At 40.5% G+C, this 27,665-nt stretch overlaps 1 protein-coding gene across 1 annotated transcript in view; it reads right to left on the bottom strand.

Moving 5' to 3' along the window:
• Positions 1 to 422: 422 nt before the first annotated feature.
• The window catches only part of ddb1 (damage-specific DNA binding protein 1), a 79,700-nt gene continuing 52,457 nt past the window's right edge, over positions 423 to 27,665 (bottom strand). The window contains exons 20-27 of the mRNA XM_033626371.2: positions 25,002 to 25,166; positions 24,371 to 24,465; positions 15,111 to 15,281; positions 12,795 to 12,904; positions 11,810 to 11,979; positions 6,803 to 6,905; positions 3,792 to 3,915; positions 423 to 1,093 (exon numbers count right to left, since the gene is read on the bottom strand). Coding sequence (XP_033482262.1) covers positions 1,010 to 1,093; positions 3,792 to 3,915; positions 6,803 to 6,905; positions 11,810 to 11,979; positions 12,795 to 12,904; positions 15,111 to 15,281; positions 24,371 to 24,465; positions 25,002 to 25,166 — 1,022 coding nt within the window. The 3' untranslated portion in view covers positions 423 to 1,009. The remainder of the gene's footprint in view (positions 1,094 to 3,791; positions 3,916 to 6,802; positions 6,906 to 11,809; positions 11,980 to 12,794; positions 12,905 to 15,110; positions 15,282 to 24,370; positions 24,466 to 25,001; positions 25,167 to 27,665) is intronic.

Genomic DNA, 27,665 nt, shown 5'->3' with positions numbered 1-27,665 from the left:
CAGTCGTGGACCGACCAACTGACTAGTTTCAAACAACAACATATGACGTGACAGTGGAGGAAGACACGATATTGCACCTTTAAACGCAGGCAGTGGTGTACATGGCATTGCACCTGTGCGAGCATTATATGCATCCCGACATGTGGAAGGAGAATACCTTTCAATACTTTCACTTTATAAGCACACAATATTATATATTACCAATCTGTTCTGCTCTGCCATTATATGAATGTCTTTGTCACACATGCACAAATATGGACAAAATGAAACCACAGTGGGCATAAATGAGCCCTAAGGCAACAGCATGGCTAAAAATAGCATTTAATTATTGAAAATAATTGCTGATTATTTGTAAAAACAGAGGAGGAACCTGATTTTAAGAGTATTAAATGTCAGAATAGAGACAAACTGAGACAGAGGAGTTAACAGTACTAAAGCAAAGTTTATTAGAATAAACAAAGAAAACATCACAAAGACAAAATAGCTATAAATCTATCATCTTCCTCATTTTATTTTTCATACAGCGTGGTAACTCCAGACTTCAGTATTAAACTTGAAAAGTGTGAATCAGTCAGATTTAAACTGAACAGTGTCAAGGATCTGCTAACTGCTTTCGCCTGCCTGTTAACGGTCACAAATATCCCAGAGAACGTTTTTGGTGAGGAAAATCTCTGGTTTTTCCTATTTATAGTCACACATTATTCCACACGGACGCAATCACACATGCGCGCACACACACTCAAACACACTCTGACCAATGTCTTTACTTTGGTCTTTTTGTTGTCCAAACAGGATGCTACGCACTTCGCCCAGAGACTCTTGTCTAACTGACAACTGCCTCAACGGTTGACATATCATTGAAGTCTGAAGGACGAACATGCACGCATTGTTTATTTATAACTATTTACAATTCTGCAAAGCCCAAACCATTCCCTTGCTCGCCGTTTTGCTCATCGCTCCTTATAAGGACCCTCCAATAACTCAGCGGGGGTCCGGATGGCGGCTGGGGTTAGTGGATCCTCGTCAGCTCTTCCACAATCTTAATGACCTCGTCCACTGTGGCTTCACGCTTCATGCCGCTGCCGTCATCGATCTGGAATTGAAGGACAACTAAACAGTGAGCCTCCACGGCACAGACGAACCCCACCACTCACTTGCGTCACACATGAGATGAAGATAAACAGGTACATGTACAGAGAGAGAGAGGCACGTTCCTCAGTTTTCAATTTCAAAATCCTTTTTTTTTGGCATTTTTGCTTCAGTTGTTTTGAGATAAGATGAATTCATGAGCTCCTGGGAATCTCTTATGTTGCATGGACTGACCACTGTTTGCTTAATTTATTTTATCAGTGTACTTTTGTATCAGTTTTCTTCTGACTATGTTTACATGCACATTAATATTATTAATATTCCACTACTATTATGAATTTGACACAGGTCATGTAAACAGCATATTCTGTTTGGATATTCCGAGTTAGTTTTCTGAATGTAGCATTTTCCAGTAAAAACATTTTGGATACGCTTGTATTATTTTGACATGTGTACAGTGCATCATGAATATGCGTCTCATTTGGGGTTTTCAGCACAGTCTGCGAAACACGGCCTCCTGACTGTTGACAGTCGGCTCTGTACACTGTCATGGATACGTTGTGCACAAACCCTCTAGCCAACAGGTTGAAAGACTGCTGTAGAGATGCATGCCCAAAAGAAAAGCCGACATTTCTGGTAAGAAGATGAAGAAACGCACCTAATTTCAAACATTATGAAAGACTTGGATATCAACAGGTTTTGGGATATGTGCCAATGGCGCAACGCCAACCTTTCAAAGTAGGTAGCTGACGGAATGGAAGAACAAGTCGAACAAGTTGCCACAGCAGGAAAACTTTGAGAAAATCCTGTTTTGATGCAGAGAAGCAAAATGGCACGAGCAACAGCCGTTCCATGTTTTTATATTTTGAAATGATAAACAACATGTTAGGGCAGGAGTTCCCAACTGGTTCAGCCAGGGTGTCCAGATTTCTACTTAGTAATCAGTTCAAGGTCCACATAGTTTAACATATTCAGCGTCATACTTTCATTTGGCCATGTCGTCAAGCTAGTTTGCTGTCTCTGTTAAGTAGCTGTTCATTATTCACTTGCTCTACAGCAGGAAATGGCACTTAAAAATAGAAGCTCTGTGCCCGATATTTGCTGTAATTCAAAATAAAGTGTGTTTTTTACAAAGCTGATACATTAGCAAGTCACTTGTGGTCCATTCAAAGTGGACCCACCAGCTAGGAACCACTGTGTTAGGTCCCATTAATCGCAGTATGCACGGCTGCATTTAAACAGGAGAATTAATGGAATGATAATTTTCATTAGCAATGTAAACAGCACTGTGGGAATATTCAGTCAGTGTGATGCTGAACTCAAAAGAGAGAGAAAAACCGGACTATCATCTGGTTGTTATTGGCTTTTCTCAGGGAAGCTGCAAAGATTAAAGAATTAACTTACCAGTCTGTTGACAGAATTAATTATAATTAGCAGTTACTTTGATAATCCATTAACAGTTAAAGCCATTTCTTATGCAAATAAAAAATAACAAAGGTATTAGTCAGACGACAGGATTTTGAAAACAATCAGAAAAATATTACGATACCAGCACCAATACCAGAAAGCTCAAAGTGACCAGATGTCACAGGCGTGTAGTACAGCCATGCTTTCAAATGCTTTGATGGCATCTTGGCACGCTTAACTGCCAATTCCATCAAATACACGCACTTGACTTCACCACATCATCGACTGTACGAACTGTAGCTGCTGTGGTGGTCGGCTGATCACATGTTGCACAAAATCGAAGACCACTTGTGTTGATTGGCTGCAAGCAACCTGACAAATAGTCAATTTTTTCTTCATCTAGGTACAAAAAGGATCAAATGCAGGTATTGTTTGTCCAAAGAAGTTTTGATCAACTTGGTACTGGGCTATTTCGGTTGACACCTTAAAGGTATCGAATTTCCAGATCAAGTCTACAATTATTCATCTTAAAAGGTGCCTATTTTCAGCCGTACAAGGGTGCAAGTGAGCAACTGATGCTGCAACACATTTTATTCCAAAGCTAATCTTCCATCTGAAGTAGAACTTTGGCTTTCAACAGAAATTTCCTGGCAAAAAAAACCTTATCTAAATACTACGGACTATCTTTATCATCTGGTCTTGAAGAGGCAAACAGGGAATATTCTTTGTTTATGAGCTAAAAGTGTGATTTGTTTTTAACACCATGAGAGTAAAGAGAGACACAAAGCAGAATATGTTTATTTGTTTATCTGCCAAATGTAATCTTGCCACCTGTTCCTGCCATGAAAATTATTCCCAGTTTGCTCTCACACAGCACAGGAGCAACTAATAAAACTGTCTTCGAGGGTCTCTCAAAGTTCAACACAGCTTCAAGCCAAATACACAAATGACAACAGTTTCAGTTTGCTTCCTCACCAGATAAGCTTGTTATTAGAGCAGAGGTTCAGGCTCTAAAGACAAGATTATGCCTCCATGTTTTTAAACTTGTGCTCGTACTTGGGTCTATTAACAGGTCACCACAAGCTGTGCTGGCAATGAGAGAGCTGTTGAGTAAGCTTAGTGCTTAATGCCCCTCAAATTAATTCACTGCGCTCACAATATTGGAAAAAGTCCCGTTTTTTTTTTTTATTTAAATGTGGGATAAAAAAAAAAGCACAGAAAAAGAGAGGCTCACATTTCGACTGCTTCAAAATACAGTGTATAAGCAGTGGCAGTGGATGAACAAGAGCTCGTACCTGTAGAGTACTGACGACCTCCTGCATCTTGGCTCGACCGAGATCCAGGAAGCTCTCGATCAGATCCCCGTCGATGAATCCTGTGGCCTGCTCGGTCTTTCGCTCCGTGTGGAAGGACCTCCAGGTGATGCGGAGTCAAGGTAAATCAATAAGAAGATGCTGCTTTGCCTGTGGGTCGCACTTTAGGTACAATATCACATATTTTACCTGAGGCACAGTCAACAAATACTTAGCGGTGATGTGTAGAAATCTAATAAAAACAGCACTGCTCAGACAATCAGACAGCTGGTGTTGTCAGTCAATCAAGATCGAGCTGTGGTACGGCTGATCCTATAGAGAGCTGGTTTTTACACTGCAGCTTCAATAGATCTGATCTGAAACATACATTTCTTTAAGGTATTCTAATAGGAGATGTACAATACAAAACCTCCAGTTTATCTGGGTTGTAGGTACAATCACCCTTAAATCTCCAAAGTCTCAATTCTTTAGGTTACACAACAATCCTTAAAATGACAGAAATTATCTGCAACAAAACACTTTGGAAGGAGTTTCTTTGATTTGATGACAACTGCCATCATACTACTCTGTATTACAACAGTTATTTTCATTATTTTCATTTATCATTATCATTTTATTCTGACAATTATTTTCTTGATGAATTGATTAATCGTAAGTCAAAAATATTTCAGAAAAGGGACAAAAACGCCCCTCACACTGACCCATGTACTCAAAAGTACTGCTTTGCTCGACCAGTGGTCTAAAACCCTGCGTATATTTAGTTGATTAATGTAAAAGACTAAAGAAACCTACAAAAATTTCACTCTGGAGAAGCTGGAACTTGTGGCATTTTTGCTTAAAGGGGTGGTAAGCTAAAGCCCATCAAACCAAAGATTTGCAATGAGACAAGATGACACATGTGACTACCTGCAATGCACAGTTCTGCAATGTTCTAAAACCCTGCTGGTTCACACCAATGCAACTAGACAAGACGGTGTATCATCTCTATGCAACAACTCTCTGTACTTCCGTTCTGATTTGCAGCTTTTCAGGCTTATTTTGTGGCTGAATATAATTTGTAGCTTCTTAAGATATGAATGAGGATAGTGATAGTGAGATACTGGCTACAGCTGCATCTGTAGTAGTGATGAAACAGCGAAAAACAAACAATACAAAACCAGCATCAGATGGGCTGTATTCATAATAAATACGCCACAGTAATATAAATAACCATCACCAATTAATCAGTCAATTAGAATGTGTGTGTGTGAGGGGGCATATGTCTATAATTCATCTATACATTTATGGGGCACACCATGAGGACGGAACCAGAGTGCTCAGCGGGGACAGAGCACCTGCTGCAGCAAGCTAACATGCCATCTGCAGTCATTTTGACTTGACCAGCTGACTTCACTACAAATTGATTGGCTATACAAACAGGTGACGTGCTTGATGTTCTAAAACCAGCAATTTGACCTGAGTTGCAGGTGACACCATCAGCCGGCTTGAGTCGAGCTCAGACAGCCAGTTCACACCTCCGCAACTTCTGTCTGTTCTTAATGTTTTCGTCTTGTTGCGAATCTTTGGTCTGAACTGAGCTTTAGTGGGGAGGGCAGCTAAGGCCAACTAGGTTTGCAGTCAATAAAACCAATAGCTGAATTAAAGCGATGTGAAAACGGAAAACACAGAGGCTCTGTGCACTGAACCAGCATGAACCATGGCAGCAACACTCTTAATTATTTTTCATACTGTGAAAGCAGTGCATTACCATTTCACTCCTTTCCACAATAAAAACAACTTAAAAACACTCAGAGAGTTTTGGTAAGAATCACTCAACGAAATAGCTTACACCATCACAAGTATGTATTTTCAGAACTAACCAGGTAGTCCTATGGCTTTGCTCACTCATCTCAGAGGCCTCTCCTTTTTTGATCTGTCTCTGTGCTGAACTGACGTTGAGTGGTAGAGCTGTTAATGCACACAGACAGCCACAATGTTTGTCCTCCATCCCGGTAACATCAAGAGAATCCCAACTAGGTCTCTACTCTTCTGTGAAGCACTGTCACACAAATTTCTTGCCTAGGTTGAAAAATTTCAGCGCAGATTTCATGTCTATGTGTCACTTGTGTTTCCCAGCACAATTTGTGTCTATTTGCGTCTTTGCATGTCATCTCGATGTGTGAAATGCTCGCATCGTATTCGGTGTGAACATACCAAAACAATGTGGGTAGTATGGAATGTATGTAAATGAACTTTGTTAAACTTGCCCACATCTTACCAGCGTCAAGATCTCCCTACTCTGGGGCTGTTGCTTGAACTTCAGAATGTACTTCCTTTTTGTATAACTGCCGCTAACACAATCACAGTGTAACCTGCCCCGCTCTCTTTCTCCAGCAAACTCAGATCAAACTGTAAATCTAGGCAGTGCTGATCAAATATCAACCAAGGTTATGTTACTGTGTTGCTTGGCTGTAATAGGAGAGTTTGTGAACAGGAAGTGGGTGCTATACTGTTTCCTGTATTTTGAAAACAGAGGCTGGAAAAACTTGAAACATTTTGTAACTAACAGCGTAAACGTTATACGAGGTCAATAAGGCAGCCATCATATTTTTATCGATTTTACCAATGAGAGCGTTTACGTCTGGTGCGGCGCAGGGCATTGCGTAAGTTGTGCAAAAGCAAATGCCACAGTCCTTTTTCTCTGTTTCCTCAGGTCATGTAGCACCAATTTCAAAAGTATTTCTTCTAAATAGACAACCCAGTTTACAGAAAAGATAAACTTTCCAGCAGTGAAATACTTATTTAAAAAATACCTAATTTCTGCTCTATGCACAAACCATATCATCATGCATAAAACTACTAATGTTTAATGCATGCCATCTCTACTCAAAACCTTTGGAAGTCAGTTTAAACAAGCATCAGCCCTCCACTCTCCTGGTTTACTGCTTCCAGCTACGCCTGTCAGTGCAGGTTGTAACAGATGGCGAGTCTGACTATAAATATAAGAAGGATATAAGCTGTGCTCGATCTTGCCCACACTCTTGATGACCTTGTTGAGGCGGTTCTGCAGGTCCAGGAGGAGGCTGTACCAACCTTCAGACAGGGACGTCACCAGACCTAACACACACACACAAAAACACATTGGTGAGCAACACAACTCTTTTTAAAGGTGGAAAATACAAAACAGATTTACACCTCACTGCAGCAGATGGTAAAGAAGGAGGACAGAGGACATTTTAAGGCTAGATTACAGGACTCAAGAAAGCTTTATAATAAATAAATAAAAAGATAATTAGTTTGACTGCGCTCCTCCTTATTCAAGTTTCATGCTTGTATTCTGCGACGATGTTGGGAGTAACGTAGTATGATTTCAATACTTCAATAATTCACGACCGCTCCAAAATGTTTTATTTTGAGACTGATTTCTCTGTAAATCTGAAGCGTCGCAGAGCTTTGAGGGAGTAACTTGCTTTCTTCTGTGATAAATATTCAAGTACTGTGACAGTGAGTGCATTATTGTGATGCTCGGGGGAAATAATCTGCACTGACATTGACAGTGTGCAGAAAATAGGCAAACTTGAGAACAAAGGGTGATTTGTAATGTAGAGCTTGATTCTTTGCACACGAGGCCATCAGAGTGTTGGAGTGTTGTTTTTGATTCATGGATTTAATTGTTTTGTTGATGAAATGTCAGAAAAAATGTGAGAAGGGCCTTCACGGTATTTGGGTCTTTTTCCTTCCTTTCCATATTTTAACATCTTTAATAACTTGTTTAGTCCAAGAAGTCACCAACCAAGAGATGTTGACTCAAAGCAGCCAATCATCCCGTTTTAAAAGCTGGTTTGGTATTTTTGCTTCAAATAAAACGCTTGACAATTAACTGATGCTCAAACTTGTGATCAATCTTCTGATGAAAATATGAGACCATTACAAACGAGATGTAATCAACCACTCGCTGAGTCCATTCATCTCCATCTCACTGTGTCATCAGTCAAAGCTATCGACAGTATGTAAAGATGAAAATAATGTGATAGTTTCATCAGGATGGATTCAAGACAGATTTCTTTAAGGTTTTACAGTTAAATATGAATCCAACTGAACATCTACAGAGTCCTGAAGACAACCAGCAGCCAACAGAGTTTTGAGTTTGGATAAAATAATCTGACATTACATGAGATTTCCTCACACACTCATCTCCTTCACCTCTAATGTCCATCACACAACAGGTGCATTTACACTTGTAATCAGATTTATAGCCCAATCAAAATAAAATACCCCATGTTAACACCGTTATTGGAAGAGACTGGCCTGATTCCAGTCTAACTGGAAGGAATATTTAATCTGCTTGAGAGGGGCAGTGTAAACCTTTGATGATCTGTTCAAAAGGGAAACATTAACCATGTTAAATCGCAGGCTCTGTGTGGCTATAGGTACAGCATTGAACTGTACTGTAACCACACACTACTGGACATCCTGACATTCGCCTCCCCAGAAATCTAACTACACACTGCAGTGACGCAGACCTCCTGTAAGCTGAGCCCATTTCCCTCAGTGGAAACAAAGCTTTTATTTACTTTAATTTACCAGATAAGAAACAATAAATTGTGAAGACAATAAAGCCTCCACAAAATGGCATTTTAAGTCTTGTGTGTGATTTATCCTGACTTCATATGAGCAGAGGAAATCTCTGCTTGTTGCTAGGCTAATTTATACAATGTAAAATGCCATAGGCTTGTGCTACAAACATTAGCATGTTGTATTTGTTTGGAAAACGTGTTTAGTATAAGACAGTTGTTTTGTAGGTGAACCTTGTGAGTTGGAATGGAGCCAAATTATGTAACGTTACCTTTGTTAAATATTGCTGTTGTCCCTGGCTTTATATGAGTAGTGGAAATCTTTGATAGCCTCTAGGCTGATTTATACAATGTAAAATGCCATAGGCCTGTGCTAATAACATTAGCAAGTTGTATTTGTGGAAAAAGTGTGTGCAGCAAAAGACAAGTGTTTGTCTGTGAACACTGTGAGTTACAGTGAAGCTAATTTGTGTGTTTGTGTTTGAAACCATCGTCACCACCATTAAGCCATGTTTAATGTGTGTCTTGAATCAACTAAAATTTATAGCACTTCTTCAAATCAAATTAAAAGCTCTGTGCTGGATATTCACTGCCCTTAAAAATAAAGTGTGTTTTTTTTACTAACTTGACACATTTGTCATCTGCGGCCCATTCAAAATGGACCTACCAGTTAGGAACCACTGGTTTATAGAACTACTGATTGTCTGTGTGTGATGTGTTTAGGGAACATCTGTACTTTGTAGCTATAGAAAATAACCTGGGTTACACTTACTTACTACTAAGTTGTATGAAAAGGCAGAAGCACCTCTCCTTCTGTACTATATTTACTGAATGGATTTAATTTTCTCAATAAAGTTGACAAAAAAACAACAACCTGTTTTTATATTTCTGGCAGATTAGACGCCTCACAGCAGGCAGAACCACTTTGCCCAAGCCAAAAAAAAAGTTAAATAAATGCTTTGGGACATGTAAACGCACACTATCAGATCTCATTATGTAGACTCCATGTGGACAGTTGAGTTGGAATCTCCGATCAGAATGATTTCAGAAGCACTGAAGAAATATTGTTGAAGTAACTGCAACAAATGTCCAGATTTTCAAGAACAGACCAAAACAAGTTTTTCAGAAGTTTGTCCACTTGTTGTTTGGCAGAATAATCGTGTGACCTGCAGCTCCTTCCCAGAAACATCTTTCATATCACACCATCTCCAGGAGAGATAAGACACTCTGAAGCCCAGTTTGCTTTGCTGCAGACAGATTTTACTCGGATGTACAATGGTGGTTCTCATTTCCTGTTAAACTTTCCTCAGAGTCTTTTTAGAGAACTGCAGAAGGTGTTGAGATGAAATAATGTGTTGTTGGTTCTGTGAGAGTGCGGGGTGTAAATTACCGCTGTGTCCAAATGATGTGCGCTGCCTATTTTTCAACTCTGCCGTCATTACAGCCAGACTCAAAGTTACTAGTTTAGATCTGAGTAATGAGGTGTGCAACCATGATTTCTTCTCCCTTTCTCTTTTTCTTTCTGAAATGAAAACATTAACTCTGAATAAATGGTTTCGACAAAAGTTTGTGTACACCCTAATTGGACTGAGGTCTCCTTACTGCAGTCTGCTGATTACTGGAAATACTGGAAATAAGACACGTCTCCTCGCTGCTGCCACAAACTGACAGCCAGCCGTGAACTCTTGATCTACTAAAACGTAATGCTCATGCTGATTTTTCTTTTGCTGCGTTTGCTGACTGAAAATCACATTTTTCATGAGATTTTACAACTTAATATGACAAATTATTAAAATTGGTGATTGGGAACTGTTCAGTGTGTTTACTGATGTCACTGTGGAATACATTTTACCAAAAAGAAAACAAAACTGCTCAGAGATGTCCGTGGATGATCCTGAGGAACAGGGACACTGTGTGTAAAAAGACAAGCTGCTGTTGAGCTTTTAAAATGTAATTTTTCAGCGCTGTGAGATCCTCAAACTAGATTCTTTTCATCTCCATTGAATCAAGGTGAAGGCAGAAGTCTCAGCAGTGGATATCACAAAATCTCAGCAAATAAATCCACAGCTGTCTGTAAGGCTCAATACTACCAGAGGTAAAGTGGGAAAATATACTGTTTCTGTGATGTGAGTGACGTAAACCTTTAGGAGGAAATTCAAGGGTAGAATTCCACATTTAAAAGGAATGGTTTGACATTTTTTGGGGGGAAAAATTTGTTACCGGTACCCAACTGTACCCTTTTCTGTACTTTAGTCTTTTAGTGGGCTTATAATAAAAATAAAAATTTTCAACAAGCTGCATTCATTAAACGATTCTGCTCCTCTGCTCCTTTCTAATCACACACAGAGCATCTCTTTCTGCTTGCTTGTGTGTGTATGTGTGTACCTACTCGCATCTTTTGCTCTGTGTCAATGCAACTGCCAAATATGTGAAATGAGTATGTAATTTAAAAAACTCAATCACAAACAACAGTGTTACTAGAAACAGAAAATAAACCAGATAGGCCAAAACTATCAGTGCTGCAGCGATAGTTTTGGCGTGCTAGGAAGCCGGCGGAGTTCCTTGGCTGGCCTCCTGGCTTCAAGGCACTTTGCGGGGCCTCTGCCTCTTTGCCCAAACCAGCAGCACTGCAGAGCTCCACTGTCTCTGCTGCAAAGCACCCCAAAGCCAGCCATGGAGCTCTGCAAGTGGCTTCCTGGCTTCAGGGTGCTTTGGTTGGGACGTTTGAAAGTACAGAGTTTAGTATCCAGCCCTGGCAGCATGTAAACTCTTTGGCTTCATGTGTCACAAAGCAACTTTCATAGGAATGAAACACTGTATCCTATTCTCTTTATACATCCATGCTGGAAACTGTGGCAAACAGTGAGTCTGGCTCTGACAGAATCCACCGACCAACACCACCAAAGCTCACGAATTAACAAGTTAAATCTTGTTTGTTTAAGCGTTACAAATTGAGGTTTTATGGAAGGTTATGTGCTGGACCGTTTCTTGGCAGTGACCAGTTACCAGGCAACCAGAGGGGACTTCAGGAAGTGACTGCATCCAGCCAAGAAATATTCCAAAAGGAACCAAAGCCATAAAAGCCCAAAATCTCATTTGTACACTTTGTGCAGATTAAACAAACAAGATACAACATGATAATCAGTGAGCTTTAGGGGAGCTAGGAGGAGGATTTTGTAACTCTTGGGCAGAGCCAGCCTAACTGTCCAACAAAGCAAAAAATCGTATTCCCAAAATATTGAAATATTCCTTTGAGAGGTTAATATGAACACCTGAGGTCAAATTAAACCCTTTAAAGACTCAAAAAGGCATGATAAAAATGTCTTTTGTGGTTCATGAGAAATAGATGTTTAATACAGCAGGGGTGTTACCTGCAGCAATATTCTTGTGTGTGTGTGTGTGTGTGTGTAAATGCTTCTGCAAGTGTGAAATTGTCCGTGTGCCTACCAATCATGCCGTTAACGGTGCCGAAGAGCACGGAGCCCTGGGTGGGCGTGGAGCTCTCGCCCAGGTTCTGCAGCACCAGCGAGCCGTGGCAGAAGACATTTACAAACTCCCCGAGGTGGAAGACCCCCACCTCCTGCAGGTGCTGCCGCTCCTCGTCTGTGGTGGCCGCACTGACGGCGGGAAGAACAATGGGAGAGAAATACAAAGAGGGTAGAGGGAGGCATTACAAACATTGGAGGAAGGAACGTGGGAGGTAGAAGGGTCACAAAAGGAGCAAATAGAAAGAGGAGCGATCAAATGAAAGCGTAAAAACAAGGAGAAAAAGATGTCAAAGGCAGAGTGAGAGTTTTGGGGGCAAGAGTGATCGATTAAGCAAAAGAAAAAAACAACAGAGAGGGGCAGAGTCATCAGAGGCGTTGGAAAAGGTCAGAGGATGATAGAGCAGTAATGGATAAAAGGGTGAGGAAAAGCGCAGAGAGCAACGTGAAGAGAGATGCGATACAAAAATAAAGGTCAAAAGCATTGAGTGGTCTGACCTGATGTATTAGGTGGATAATAAGCGGTGGCATTAATGTAACACACTCACTTTCAGACCACATCTTTCTTCCTTTTGCATGAAATCAACACTTGTCTAATAGAAAATGACTAAAGTGGGAAATGAAGCTGAGCAGCTAAAAGCTCAGTGGCGAGATGACTCTTAATTTCAAAAACAAATGGGATGACAATGCTGTTAAACCACATTTGTATCAGTGATGTTGCTCTGAGAGGCATCACGGGACTCAGTGCAGAAAGAGCAGCCTCCTAATGACATAGTGTAGAATTCAGAGGATTAATATCGGAGATGATTTAGAAATTTTTTGTCATTTTGGCCACAGAGGAGCAGCTCAGGGCACTGTAATGATTACTGGAAAGGTTGAAATTCATGTGCAGAAAATCTCACTACATGTCAGTATTAATATACAATCAGATTTGATGTTTTTCTCACCTGTCCTTCTGACAGACAAACAGATTGAATGCGTTCTCCGCTCCCAGGAAATTGTCATCGTCCAGGATTTCCACTGCACTCATCCAGTTAGGATTGAAGTCACGTGCAATCTGACACAAAAAAGAAAGAAACATGAGATGTGTCTGATAAAACTGTAAACAACACAGCGGTGTTTGGCTGAAACCTGTGTGGTTCTTGCCTTCAAGTAAACACTGTATTATCTATGAGCAAGAAGTGCTGACTCCACACGAGTGCTGAAACCCAAACACAGTCACTTTGTTTCAGTACAAGGGCGATAGACTTTTTAAATACCCTTGAAGACACTTGCATACCAAACAATGAAGATAATCCAGAAATGCCTGCAACATCTGTTCTACCTTTGCTGGCCTGCTTTTTCTGAGCACCATGATCAGAACTTGTGACAACTGCTCAACCAAAGAAAGTTTTGTAAGGAAAAAACAAACACCAATTTGTTCAGTTACACTATTTGAAAAGAGAGTGCAGAGTGTTAATGTTCGCAGCTTATTGCCTCACATCACTTTAATTAGGTAGTGACATATGTGCCAGACAGTAATTGGATCATTTGACATGTTTGCTTATTTGCTTTATTGCTCAGAGTTACTTCAGAAGGTCGATACTGCTCAAAGGAACAGGAGAGACTGAAGAGCAGAGAGGAAAGTTGAGGGAGCAAACTTCTTAACAAACAGTTGTCTAGAATTTTGGGAAGTTAGGTTCTTGGCCACGTCTCTTGTAGCTTTGTTTTTGGTCTCTGCCAACTCCTGAGGGAAATATCTGACTCTCTAGCTGGTGAACAAAGTGAAGCGTTGAACAGCTAGTGTCTAACTGTGTCTGTTTGCAGTTTGGGGCAGAACAGGGGGCATACAGGGTTGGGTACTATTCACATTTGAGCCGGTACTGGTACCTGGCATTCAGAACAGGTACCCAATGATAACTTTTTCAGTACTTTGCCTTTTTGTCTGCTCCTCTGCTCTTTTCTAATCACACACAGAGCTTATCTTCTGCCTCTGTCTGTCTTTCTGCTTACGTCTGTGTATGTGTGTGCACATGTGTGTCTGTGTATGCTTGTCTAGCAGTGATACTAGGCTATTACTAAAAAAATATAGAAAAGAAAAATGCTGCGCTGCTAGTTTTTGTTCTTGGTAGTTGTAGTTTACTTTGAGACATGGAGACAGCGCTTGGATGCAGGCAACAGATCTGAGCAACACAGACATTTCATATACAAGACGTATATAACAAGGACAAAATGTTTCTCACTCCTTCCCTCCCTTGGCCTCTCTGTTGATGTTCTCTGCATAAATAAATATTTTAATCATTTTCCAGCACCTACTTTCATTTGAAAGGCCAACAGATGGAAAACGACTTTTTAACTCCCCCCCACAAAGATTTGTAATTATTTCAAACTACAATGGATTTGGACCTACTACATACTTTTATACTCATGTTATAGTTTAGTGTCCTGTGCTGCAAATCTTTAAACCTCTGTAGCTCCAGTGCTGTGTGCAAAAACGTTAACGTACAGCCCTGCTATTTATTTTATATCATTTCACATTTACATGTTGTGTAGCTGTATATTTTCAAACAGGGAATAAAATCTCTGTCTTTGCATTTTATTTTGATCACAGTCTGTTTTATAAAAGTGCTTGTGACATCTCAAACATTGCCCATTTTGTAGAAAATACCAAGATGTATATTGTGTATCACCACTCAGCCTGTAAATACTGAGATTTGAATTTCTGTCCGTATCATCCAGCCTTAGTTGTAGGTGAACAAATGTACATGGTGTGATAAGTGTCAACTTTTATATCACGGTATACCTTGAAACAGGTATATCTACAAATTTCTACATTCAATCTAAATTTTTGAAGCTTTCTGCGGTGCATTCTGTCTCTGAATGAAGTCCTTTTCCAAGTCTCTCACGCTTATTACACTGAGCACTGCACCACAGCATGCCTACACACCAGTGTGCATGACTCGTCCTCAAATCTCTTCATCTTTCTGCCCAAATCAATTTGAACATTTTGCTCATCAAAAGGAGGTATGTCAGCTGCAAGGCTTGGCAGAGAGAGAAGACTCATTTATACACCAAAGACAAGTTGAAATGTGCAACTGTGAATAAACAGACACCAACCAAATATCTGTCTGATGTGTGATGGTATCAGAGTATTTACCACTTAGTTTCTAAAACCAGCAGCCTTGGCTGAAAGAGAAAATCTTGGTTTGTGATTTGCTACAGAGCAACAGCGTACAGTCTGCAGCTTGTTTGCCCTTTAGAGTTCTTGTGTTATTTTTCCTCACCTCTTCAAAGTTGCCCTCCATGGGTTTGTACGCCAGGAGCAGGACAGACCTCATTAGGTCTCCCACCAGGATGAAATCTCCTTTGGTCTTCAGGTAGAGAGCCATGATGTTGTTGTAATGGTTACACTCTGTCCTCAGCTCCTTCTCAGCCGTCCACTCGTACAGACGGACCTGAAACAAACAGTCAAGGTGAGTAACTGTCAAAAGGTGGAGGATCATCAATTAGTTATGTAATAAAGGAATATAATGTGCCTCAGTGAGTGCTGATTAACAGCAACTTCCTCTAATTCACAAGGCCTTGTTTCAAGTGTTCTGGAAAACTGATTAACTCTAAGTTGATGACAAAAGTATTCATCAGATACGTGTTAAAATAGGGCTGGCCTCTAATAGTCGACCAACTTCACTTGACCAGAAAGGTCATTAGTCGGCATGATTTCATTGGTCGCTCTGTCGCAGAAAAAAAAACAAACAAACATGAAACTATCAGGAGCTGCGCCTTGTCAAAATAAATCAAAACCTATATGATTGGACCATGTTGGAATTAAATTTGAAAGGACAGACACAGGAAGTGGCCACGCTCAGCAGTCAGACAGGAGTCAGGTTACAAACTAATCACAGCCAACAGATATCTTTCCCTTCTTCTGTAAATATTCAGTCTGATAAACATGGAAAAGTTGGTCATGTTAGTGCAGGGCTACCCAGAGCTTTACATCTGTCCCACAGATGATAGGCCTACACACTTATATTATTATATTATAGGCTATACGGTGCTTGATATGGTTGCACAACCTCAGACGCAACCTACCTCTGCGCTCTTGAGAGCTGGCACAAAAAAGGCACAAGAGTAACGACCAGCGCCCGACCTTGCTTTTTCCAGGTGGTTAAAGACGCATCATGTGTACGGCCCCTAATCTCCAGGGCTGGTACCTGCGGTTATTCCATAGGCTAGTTAATAACATGTCGGGCAGGAAATCCAAAGTGTGGGATCATTTTGAGAAGGTGAAGGACGAACCCAAGGTGATATGTAAACTCATCTTCATTGGTCGACTACAAACATGACGTATCATCTGAAACATGGAAGTAGCTACATGCCCATTAGCCACTTAGCACAATCATTACCGCTTTGCAGGCAACTAGTCGACTAACGGCCCTAAATGGTGACTGTTGGTCGACGAGAAAAATTCCCAGTCTGGGGCAGCCTTGATATATACATAAATACTTTTTCCCCTCCTTTTTTCTGCACTGTTTTTTATGTATTTCTTTGTTTTTATGGGATTGTTTGCCACTGTTTGGTTAGTTTGTCATTTATCTTTTGCTCTATTTTTCTGAGATATTTTAGTTTAGTTTTTTACTTTGTCTTTCTCCTTAAGTTAAGTTGTATAATTATGTGGCTTCCCGTCCTCTCCTGACACATTTCTCATTTTCACGATCTGGATTTTTAATGTGTGCGAGTGAGTTAACAGCTGCCACATAACACGATCAGTTAACAGCTAATTTTACTCACTGTTTCACACAATATGCACCTTCTGACATTTTTGTAACACTGGTTTTGAAGTGACTGGGGGATGGAGGAGTGTCTCTGGATCTAATTGAAGTTCACTTGATGCCAGCCTGATGTCCAAAACACATCCAAGAGGGTACTGTGACATCAGAGATTTGGTACAAATGTAAGTCGTCCACTCAATCTTAGAAGGAGAAGCTCAGTTTGCAGTTTTAGGAGAAAATCAATTGTGCAATGTTTTTACTGTGGCATTTTATCCAATGAAATGTGGCTTTCATATTTTCTTCACGTGGCTCTCACAGTTTTATTTGATTTTCTCACCACTTTTTCCACCATTTTTATTTCACTTTATTGTCTTCCTGTTTACTTTTGTGTCCATTGTTTTGTTCTAATATTCTGTTCAACTTTGTTTCTTCATTTTAATCCTTTCATGTGCAATACTTTAGGCTGGATCTTGGTATGAATGATGCTGCACATGATGATTTTTTAATACTTTAAGAGGAAAATTCTCCTAATTTCACTGACTTATTTAGTTATTTCTTAAGTTTATTTTTTATTGTATTGGTTGCCCAGCAGGAAACCTCATCCTCATTATCTAAAAGGAAAGGAAAAACCCTGCATGCTTATTGATTTTTGCTCAGATCCTCACTTCTTTTTGTAGTCATAAATAATGCCAATGTGTTTTTTTAACGTATCATTAATAGTCTTTTTTACCAAAAGAAAAAAAAAGCTCTATGAGAAATGCTCTCTTTCAGCTAAATCAGGTGAAGGAGCTTGTCAGTGTTTGATTAACAGCAGCTGGAAGGCTGCCAGTGTCGACGTTACAACGTAGGGAATGCGAGGTAAAGTAAAGAAGCTTTCACTGTAGTCTTCATGTTATGGGCAGACAGCGTGTTGTTAGTGGTAGTGACGCGTAAGGACCACCAGACCAGAGTGACATTTGCAGGTACGTTTACGTGCTGCTTAATGTGCTCGTTCAACGCGCTATAGTGAAGAACAAGACAAGTGTTCATGTCTGTAAGTAAGATAAGGACACGTAGGTCAGATTAGGAGAGCTAATGTGGGTTGTTATTCAGAGTCTGTGGCTCTTGTGTTGTGTAGCTGCTGTCTGCTTCAGTGTCAGTGTGACCTGTCTGCTCTGGTGACTGGCTGAATCAAAATAAGTTCTCCATCGATGTAGTCAGTTGCTGGAACAGTGCTCCACTAAATTAATGCAAAACTAGGGGGCGTCATCATGAAACTGAAAATATGATATTAATTACATATTGAAGTGTCCTTAGGGAAGATACTGAGCACGACACTGCTCCTGATGGCTGTGCCAATGGTGTGTGAGGGCATGTGAATGTTTATCTGATGAGCAGGTGGCACTTTGTACGGTTGCTTCTGGCCATCAGTGCATCAATGTGTGTAAATGGGTGAATGGTGCTTGTGTTTTGTAAAGCACTTTGAGTGGTTGCAAAGACTAGAAATGCACCATGTGAATACAGTCCATTTACAGTTTACCACAGACAGAAAAATGTAATTAATTTCAGTTGGCTTTAAAGGTGAGAGTATAAATGTTGGTGTTTGATCCTGTCTGGACTTAAAAGCTAATCAGCACTTGCTGGTAATAAGGCCACACCTTTTGATCACTGATAAATTTAAACAACTGAGAGAACTGTAATACTTTTAAGTCAACATATGCAAATACCCCTGATTTCAATTTGTATTTTCCAAATTGTTTATCTTGTATCGACCACAAAACGTACATACACCAAGAAAGTTAGTGTGCCCTGCAGAGAAATAGCTCCTAATAAGAAACAAACAACCCAGATATAACGTGTTAATTAGCTTTAACACCTGGATATACCAAACCGAAATCAAAGAACCAGTGGTGATGAATGCCGACTGTTGCATCACCTGTGTCTCGGCCAAAAAGTTGCACCTGAACACACCACAAACACTACAGCCATTGGCCAACCAGTGCAGCTGACGACTGACAAGGGCTGACTAGTGCCAGCTGTGCACAACGCACCACAAAAACTAGGGCGACAGATGCTCACTGTCGACCAGATATTAAGCAACGACCCAACTGTCAGCTTGGTGTGTCAGGGTCCTTAGAGCTGTTAGTAGGCAAATTTTGTTTTACCTAGCGAGTCAGGCTAGCTATCCCTCTGCTTCAAGTTCTAATGCGAAGCTAAGCTAACCATCTGTTGGCTGTAGCTGCATATTTACCATACAGACATGAGAGTGGCACCAATATTCTTGTCTCCTTGGCAAGACAGCAAATAAGATTATTACTTTAATGGTTTTCACATTTACATGCACTTTATATACCAAATATATAAAATAATGTGACATTAAATTGATGTATCACCTTGCTTCATTTTTATTACCCTCCCCTCAAAATTTTATAACCTTTATATTAAGGGGTACTTAAGAAAATATGAAGTTTCTGCAAGTGACAATGACGAAGAGTTCACCATTTTCAGCCAAGAAAATGTCAGAGAAAAGAGAACAATGGACCAGTGTGCTGTGATAACTTGATGAAATTATTAAAAAGGTAATTTAAGAGGGCATTTCACAAGCAACTAATGTCAGATCTTGTCACTATGTTGTATTATATTCTACGGAGGCTGCTGTCAAAGGGGAAAGTGATGAATTAGTCCTTAATGACTGTTTTAACCTTGGTGTGTAACAGTGGGTTTAGAGGAAATCATTTGTTCTCTTATTCAGACAAGCTGAAACAAAATAAAAGAAAGTTTGTGACAAGTATTTGAAATTTAATTACTTTCTGTGATTAAACTCTGTTGTAGCTGCATCAAGAAATGCAAGGTTCTGTCACTAATAGCTATTTTAAAATGTAAGTAATTTTGAGAGAAACAATTTCTGTAAAGTCCAATTTGATGAAGAAAATATTAAGAAAAGGAAGTGGTAGGAAGTGAGCTATTGTACTGTGTGATGAGCTCCAGAAATCTGCAACCCATCACTATTTAATTCTCGATATCTTAAGATAAATCTTCCTTTTCAAGTGTTTAATCCTTTTAATCTATCTATAGCTCAGTGTGGATGAGCGTGGTATTACAGGACAGTACGGGGGAAGCTGTTTTCTTTCACACTGTATGTCAAGCGATTTCACAGAGCAATGCATATGGGATAAATCTATTTAGATATTGCACTTTGAAATGACTGAGGAGGCACTTCTCTTCCCGAACAGATCACATGCTTCTTAAACAAATCAAAGAAAGGAAAGTCTAAACACACAAGTCATCCAGAGGCTGACCCGCTGGTGAGAAAAACATAAAGCCTCACAAAAAGTGAAGTTTTCAGATGAACACGGTAAAGGACTGTGACTGTTTTATAATCTAGAAAATGATAAAATATACTATCTCTTTGAATTAAACCTCAGCCAGACTGTGTCAAAGGCATCTGATTGTGACTTTTATGGCTCTGTATTAAACATCAACACTTTAATCTAGACATGCCATCAAAAGGTTCTAAGTCTCTGTCTTGTTAAGTTTTTTATGATAAGATACTTTTATACTAACGTCTTAAAAATTTTCTTTCATTTAGATCTTGTATGCTTTTTTGTTTCTTTTTTCAAAACATATAGGACTGGGTAATATGGCTTAAAAAATATATTGCTATACCACGATAATCACAACATACATTGCGATATTTTGAAATCTCTTCCAAAGTAATGTAGACTACTTGAATACAAAATTATTCAATGAACTACAATAAAGTTAAATAAAGAAGCCACTGTCATAATAAAGCTAAATAAAGTATTGTTGTAATAAGGTTTATTAAATGCCGTTATAACACAGTTAAATAAAGTACTCTTATAATAAAGTTGAATAAAATATTGTTAGAATCAAATAAATCAAAGCAGAACTACTTGTGCTTTTTGAAGCTCCCAGCTCATCTCTGCTCAGAAGTGTGGATGTTTTTTCTGTGAGCTTTAAGTGTCTGTTCAGCAGTTGTTGTTAGCAGTTCGCACAAAGTTAAACTGTTGCCACTGTGCCTGTAAACGTGAGGATTTATTCACTGTGAGCTGAAAACAAACTCACACCTCTCCAATTCATATACTGACAGTATTCGCAAGTTTCCCTGGTGCTCCATGGTCACAAAATGTGACTAAACAGGAGCTCTCTGGAGCCCTGCAGATGAGAAACGTACAGTACAGGCCAAAAGTTTGGACACACCTTCTCATTCAATGCGTTTTCTTTATTTTCATGACTATTTACATTGTAGATTCTCACTGAAGGCATCAAAACTATGAATGAACACATGTGGAGTTATGTACTTAACAAAAAAAGGTGAAATAACTGAAAACATGTTTTATATTCTAGTTTCTTCAAAATAGCCACCCTTTGCTCTGATTACTGCTTTGCACACTCTTGGCATTCTCTCCATGAGCTTCAAGAGGTAGTCACCTGAAATGGTTTTCCAACAGTCTTGAAGGAGTTCCCAGAGGTGTTTAGCACTTGTTGGCCCCTTTGCCTTCACTCTGCGGTCCAGCTCACCCCAAACCATCTGGATTGGGTTCAGGTCCGGTGACTGTGGAGGCCAGGTCATCTGCCGCAGCACTCCATCACTCTCCTTCTTGGTCAAATAGCCCTTACACAGCCTGGAGGTGTGTTTGGGGTCATTGTCCTGTTGAAAAATAAATGATCGTCCAACTAAACGCAAACCGGATGGGATGGCATGTCGCTGCAGGATGCTGTGGTAGCCATGCTGGTTCAGTGTGCCTTCAATTTTGAATAAATCCCCAACAGTGTCACCAGCAAAACACCCCCACACCATCACACCTCCTCCTCCATGCTTCACAGTGGGAACCAGGCATGTGGAATCCATCCGTTCACCTTTTCTGCGTCTCACAAAGACACGGCGGTTGGAACCAAAGATCTCAAATTTGGACTCATCAGACCAAAGCACAGATTTCCACTGGTCTAATGTCCATTCCTTGTGTTTCTTGGCCCAAACAAATCTCTTCTGCTTGTTGCCTCTCCTTAGCAGTGGTTTCCTAGCAGCTATTTGACCATGAAGGCCTGATTGGCGCAGTCTCCTCTTAACAGTTGTTCTAGAGATGGGTCTGCTGCTAGAACTCTGTGTGGCATTCATCTGGTCTCTGATCTGAGCTGCTGTTAACTTGTGATTTCTGAGGCTGGTGACTCGGATGACTATGGTGACTATTTTGAAGAAACTAGAATATAAAACATGTTTTCAGTTATTTCACCTTTTTTTGTTAAGTACATAACTCCACATGTGTTCATTCATAGTTTTGATGCCTTCAGTGAGAATCTACAATGTAAATAGTCATGAAAATAAAGAAAACGCATTGAATGAGAAGGTGTGTCCAAACTTTTGGCCTGTACTGTACTTCACCTGCTATTGCTCAGCAGAAAGTGATCTGGATGGGCAGAGGAGCATGTGTGACCAATCATGTTGGTAAGTCTTTCTTGTTGTGTGTATGTGTCTGTGAGAGGGAGAGAACTCCTGGAATCATATGTTGGCAGCAAAAAAAAAAAAAAGACATTACCATTTATACTCAATGTTCGCGATACAGTCATTCCTCAACTCTTCAGTTAACGTTTGTAAAGTTGTAAGTTGAAGCCAACTCCAGATTCACTTCTGTTTTGGAATGACCTTTGTCCGCTTGGCGTTTTGCCTCATTATAATTCTGTTTTTCAGCGCTGTGTCCACAAATTTCTTTTTGCTTCCTCTTGGATGTGTGCTGCTTACAGTCTGGCATTGGTTGCTGCCTTTTTAAAAAAGTCCTGTCCTCACCTGAGCACTGTGCCCAGGAACATTCAGAGCACAGCAAATCTAGGGGGTCATAAGTGATGATTGCAAGGGATTATTTTGCATGAGTCTATCAGTCACCGTTTTTTAGAAAAATACTGCATTTGAGTACTCTCAGGTTTTTCTAACAGAGGAGCACTCGATAAGGATTACTAATTTTCATCGCCAGCAGACGAGGTCTGGCTTTGCAGTAGGCGATAAGACATCTGTTTACTGGTGTGTCACGTATGAAGTCACAGATGGGCCGTAAAATGGGTTAGTGAAGAGTAAAGCAGCATCAAGGCCAGGGAAAATGTTACAGTGGTTACTTCTTTTTTATATCTCTTACTAATTCAGTCTCTCCTTCAAACTGTGCCGACTAAATCTGGATTGATATTTGAGCTCTGCTGGGGCGGAGACAGACAGCATTTTGTGGCGGCCAGTCATTGCATCTCGCTAGTAAAGGGGCTTAAATTGTTGTGTTCACCTGGGCGTTGTATTTCCATCGCTGCTGTTCAGAGTTGATCAGAGTTGGGGCCGATAAATATCTGAGACTACTACAGAGTCATCTGACCCTAGTGTGAATGCTGATTGTAAACTTTCCTATTAATACAAAAGCCAAAGTAGGTTTTTACATGTAGCATTGACATATTCTCACATTATCTGAGGGAATATGCAGTTTGTCCTCCTGTTGGGGTAAAAAGTGACTTGAGTTATAGCCTCCGAATAAAGAAACTGTACTTTAGCAACTGAAAAGTCTGGCCAGTTATTTCTATCAACCTCCAGTGAAAACAGAGTTATATTACAACAGACAGTTTTCTTGACATATGGGCAGAAAACAGAAGCAGAATCGAGAAGTGGTGATTTTAATCCCTGGACCAGGTGGTGAATTATGATGTGGGAAGTGAATAAGCAACTACTATTAGGGTGGACTTGAAAGGGGCACTTGGTCAGCACTATGCCTGCTGATTACATTACTTGCCCACCGCCCACACGACCGTTTTGCTTTCTTTTTCCCCTCAGTACTAACTCGGAATATGGATGCTATAAGCTGAAAGTGTCCGCTCTGTACAGCAGCAGCAGCAGCAGAGCAGCAGCAATCAGATTTCACTTGAAGTCACCAGAGCTGACTGAAAAGACGAGTGCAGAGGATTTGATGTCAAAGCAAAAAGGAAAAGCGCCCATTCTGCAATATGTCTGATTTAAACTCGATGCTAATGGGAAACTTGATAACGTTATAATAAGGGGAGAGGAGGTGGTTATATCGCTAAGAAGTTGGAGGAGTGCAGTCTGTTGCCTGCAGCTCTTCATCTAGCAGCTCCTGACTGTTCCATTACTCCCTGCTATATTTAAAACCAATCTGCTGTCAACAAATGCCCAAAATGACCGCTGTCTTGTTGTGTACTGACATATTGATGAATAATAGTGAAAACGCTAATACCACAAACAAACATAGCATTTCCTGTGACAGCTACATAATCAAAGTCAACTTGTGTTTCGCCAGTTTAATGCTTGTAATGTGAAGCTGCAGCAGTGGGAAACGTCCGGTTTGCATTACCAGTAACTTAAAGGAATACTTCACCCACAAAATGACCATTTGTATATGAATTGGCCTTTTGCTAAGCCCTGCCATGTCTTTGGAAAAATGAAAGAGTGATTCCAGAGAGAAGCCACCACATCATTGCTGATCGCCACACAAGACAATGAATATAAAGGGAAACTTTGCTGATATTGAACCAGCTGTGTGGCATCACAGTGTGTGCAGATGAACGTTGTTTGGCGTCAGACTTTTTAACAGTTAGTGAATAAAAAATATATAATCAGAGACATGAATTTAATTCAAAGTGTACCTTGAAGCAAAGTTAATGTTCGAGCTACTTTTTTCCTCAACTCTCCAAAGGTATTGAACATGAACACTGAGTGCAGCTCTGCAACGAAAAAGTCAAGTGCTCTGTATGTCTTGCTGAAAAGTCCAACACCTTGAAGCACAACTTACTGTGCTATTGATGCTGGCCAGCAGTTTGCCATTGAACTCCACCATAGAATAGACAGCTCCTTTCACCTCCTTCTCAGCCACGGTTTGCAGCTTACCTGCAAGAGAGAGCACAATGTCTGTCAGTCAGACTGAAGTTAACATTAAAAGTGTTACACGCTCAATGCCAACCTGAATTAGCACCTACAAGATCTTGGTGAGGCGGAGGATAAACCGCTCGACAACTATGAGAGAGATATGTGGAGAAAAAGTGAATAAAAGCGGACGAGGCTCTCACAATGAGGACGATGGTAGAATGAGAAGGAGGATAAATGAAAGGCGAGCAATGCACCTTGAGAGGGACAGAGTATGAAAGAAAATGAGGGGGAATCAGTAGTGGTGAGAGGAGAAAAGTCTGATAAGAAGAGATAAGAAAATGATTAAGTGAGGAGGGAAACAAGAGCACGGTATAGGACAAAGTGTCCGTGGGTGGAAAACAGGACAGAGGGCGGGGAGGAGAAAATTAAACTGTGTGAAGGATAAAGAGAACAAAATGGATGAGAAGACAAACAGGATAAGGTTGACGAACAAGACAAGAAAAGTGGCTTTGTGTTTGTTTTCTGGAAACAGAGAAAGCGATAGAAGAGCTACTGACCGTCGGTGTAGTGGAAGACAATGATGCGTCCCTGCTTGGGCTCAGCCTCCTCTGGGTACACCATGGCGGTGCCGACGATGAAGTACACTGACGGGTCTTTTCCCAGACGACATGACACCATGCTGAGGGCATACTCACTGGGGAGGAACTGATGGGCATGGAGGACTGATAGAGATACAGAACACGGAACTGAGTGTGAGAGCAGAATAATACATCAACAACAACAATACGTTTCTCTGTTTGAGGATTTTACATTCATCTATTCTTTTTTTCACAACTGTCCTTCGATATTCAGTTTGAACCGAAGCTACTACTTTATTCCAACTTACGTTCTGAAGACACACGAGTGGTCAGATACACAGACAGGTTTTTAAAGAAGGCAAGTTTATCCTAGTCTCTATATACAGACTCTACATTCAGTGAATGTGGAGTCCGGAAGAAGAGCGGAAGAGCCCTGGTTTCCAGTTGTAGGCTGTTTGTAGTCCGCGTGATATTGACCAATCACATTTGAGCCGGCTGCAGTTGTTTCCAGGTTAAACGGTCCGTGCGGTGAACTAACAAGGCAGAACATAATTGGCGTCACTGCAAACTCTGAATCCATCGCAATGGTTCAGCATATTTACTTATATATAAACGGAAGTTGGAAACGGAAATTCGCCTCCTCCGCCCAAATCAAACCGGAATGCCAAAAAATCGGGGTCTGCCTCCAGAGGCTGTATTGCCGTCTGCCGGAAGTCAGACGCCGAATACAGTCGATGGGTTCCGAGAATGGGTTTATCCATACTGTCTAAATCCCTTTATTTGCCAGTAAAAACCAAGGTGAACCCACGTCCGTCACAATCACTCATCGCACAGGAAAACTGTGTGAATACACAACTCTAGCAAGTACGGGATGTGAGAGTTGAACCAACTCTGTCTGTGACCAGTTTCCTCTTTCAAATAAGTTATGGTTAACACGGGGGGTTTGTTTACAACTTGTACTAGGTCACATCTTAATTTGTTTTTATTTTAAAATGGTGTGTAAAAACAAAAATGACCTCGTACAGTCTTCGTACACACAAGCCTTTTAAATACAAAGATCTCTAAAAAAATCTCCGTCCATACTAACATGCCTGAAAACACCTATCACATGACCATTCAAATACACTGGGCAGCCGTGCCGATGTAAATGGAAAGACTGTCTAGTCTGCCGTTGGCTGCACGATTACATAAAATACTACGGAAATGGTTAAAGGTAAGACCAGAGATTTCTTTGCCTGGACCGACAAAGAGGTGGAACTGTTACTGAAAGCTACATGTGAGTATAAGGCAGCAGAAAACAGACTGGGAAGAGCTGCAAAGCAAATACGGCGACATATCAGAGTGGTGCCAGAGGCATTATGCATCGACAGAAGAAGCCATAGTGATGAGAAAGGAGTCATTTTACCCAAATTAGGAGAAAATCCCAAAAGGTATGTAGCCCTAGCTGCAGTGTTTTATCTTGACACATCGTAATTGACAAGACCCTATTGGGAAGTGAACGTGGGTCTCTGCATCATTGTTTTCAAACGTCTCTGTTTCCGCCCATCCAGACAAGAATCTAACCCCAGACTTCTCAAACTGAAACAGGTTCAGCATCGTTTTCAAAGGTCTCTGATTTAAGGGTTTCCAAAATGCTGGAGTATTGTAGACACTCAGCATAAACAAGGGTTGGAAATAAGCACTGGCCACCAGCCAAATGTTTGTAAAATATCCAAGTAGCTGCTAGATTTGCTGAGTGGCTGGTCGATTCTGAAGTCCACCAACCACAGTGGCAGGTGGACAAGCCTTAGTGTCTGACTACTGTTTGAGTTTCTATTTTTTGGAGCTGGACTGTTCATTAAGAGCGCTGTGGTTATTCTGAGCACAGAGTTACTACTGGCACAGATGGAGCAGCAGAATGCCAGGCACAGTGAAAGTGAAACTGAACCGTTCATTAATCCATACAGAAAGAGAATGGCATTCTTAAAACAACATCGCTCTCATTGTAATGTTGTCTACAGTTTTTCCAGCCTACTTTAAATGAAAAAGGCTGTGTTCCCATGGAAACTGTGCACCCCGCGGTCCAGTGCTGGGTCTAAAAGTTCGCTTTCACTTGCCTCTGAAGCAGCTGCTTCTCTAATCCATCGAGCTAATCTGATCAGCTCTTATCGCTCTCAACACAAACTGATCAACTGATAAATTATCTACGACTGAAACTCAAGAAACTCCTGCTGAGGAAAAATAAAACTTATGAAGAGTATCGATTTTGCTGCATTCATGGGCCTTCCTCCAAATTCAGACAAGGTACACAGGGACACACAAAAGTTTTGCTAACAAGCCCGTCGTCAGCTACCACCACACATCGATTCCAAGAGATTAAGATCAAGATTAATTATCAAACTGGAATTATCCATGTGCTTTATTCATGGTGCAGAGACACAGGTGTTTTCTGGTACTGTATTTTACCTAAATAGATCCGTACAGTCATTATTTATTGATCTATCTCCCTAACTCCTGTGAGTTTGATTGCTTCTGTCACGGAAGGACATCTTTCATTTTTATCACTGGTATTGCTCATTCTTTTTTTATCCCTGGTACCTGGGGATTAACCTTGCCAGCAAGTGCAGAGCTACTTGGAAAAAAAACATGTTATCCGGGGAAAGG

This window comes from Epinephelus lanceolatus, chromosome 2 (genome assembly GCF_041903045.1).
Source record: "Epinephelus lanceolatus isolate andai-2023 chromosome 2, ASM4190304v1, whole genome shotgun sequence".
Classification (NCBI taxonomy): domain Eukaryota; kingdom Metazoa; phylum Chordata; class Actinopteri; order Perciformes; family Serranidae; genus Epinephelus; species Epinephelus lanceolatus.
This window is presented reverse-complemented; position numbering and strand designations above follow the sequence as displayed.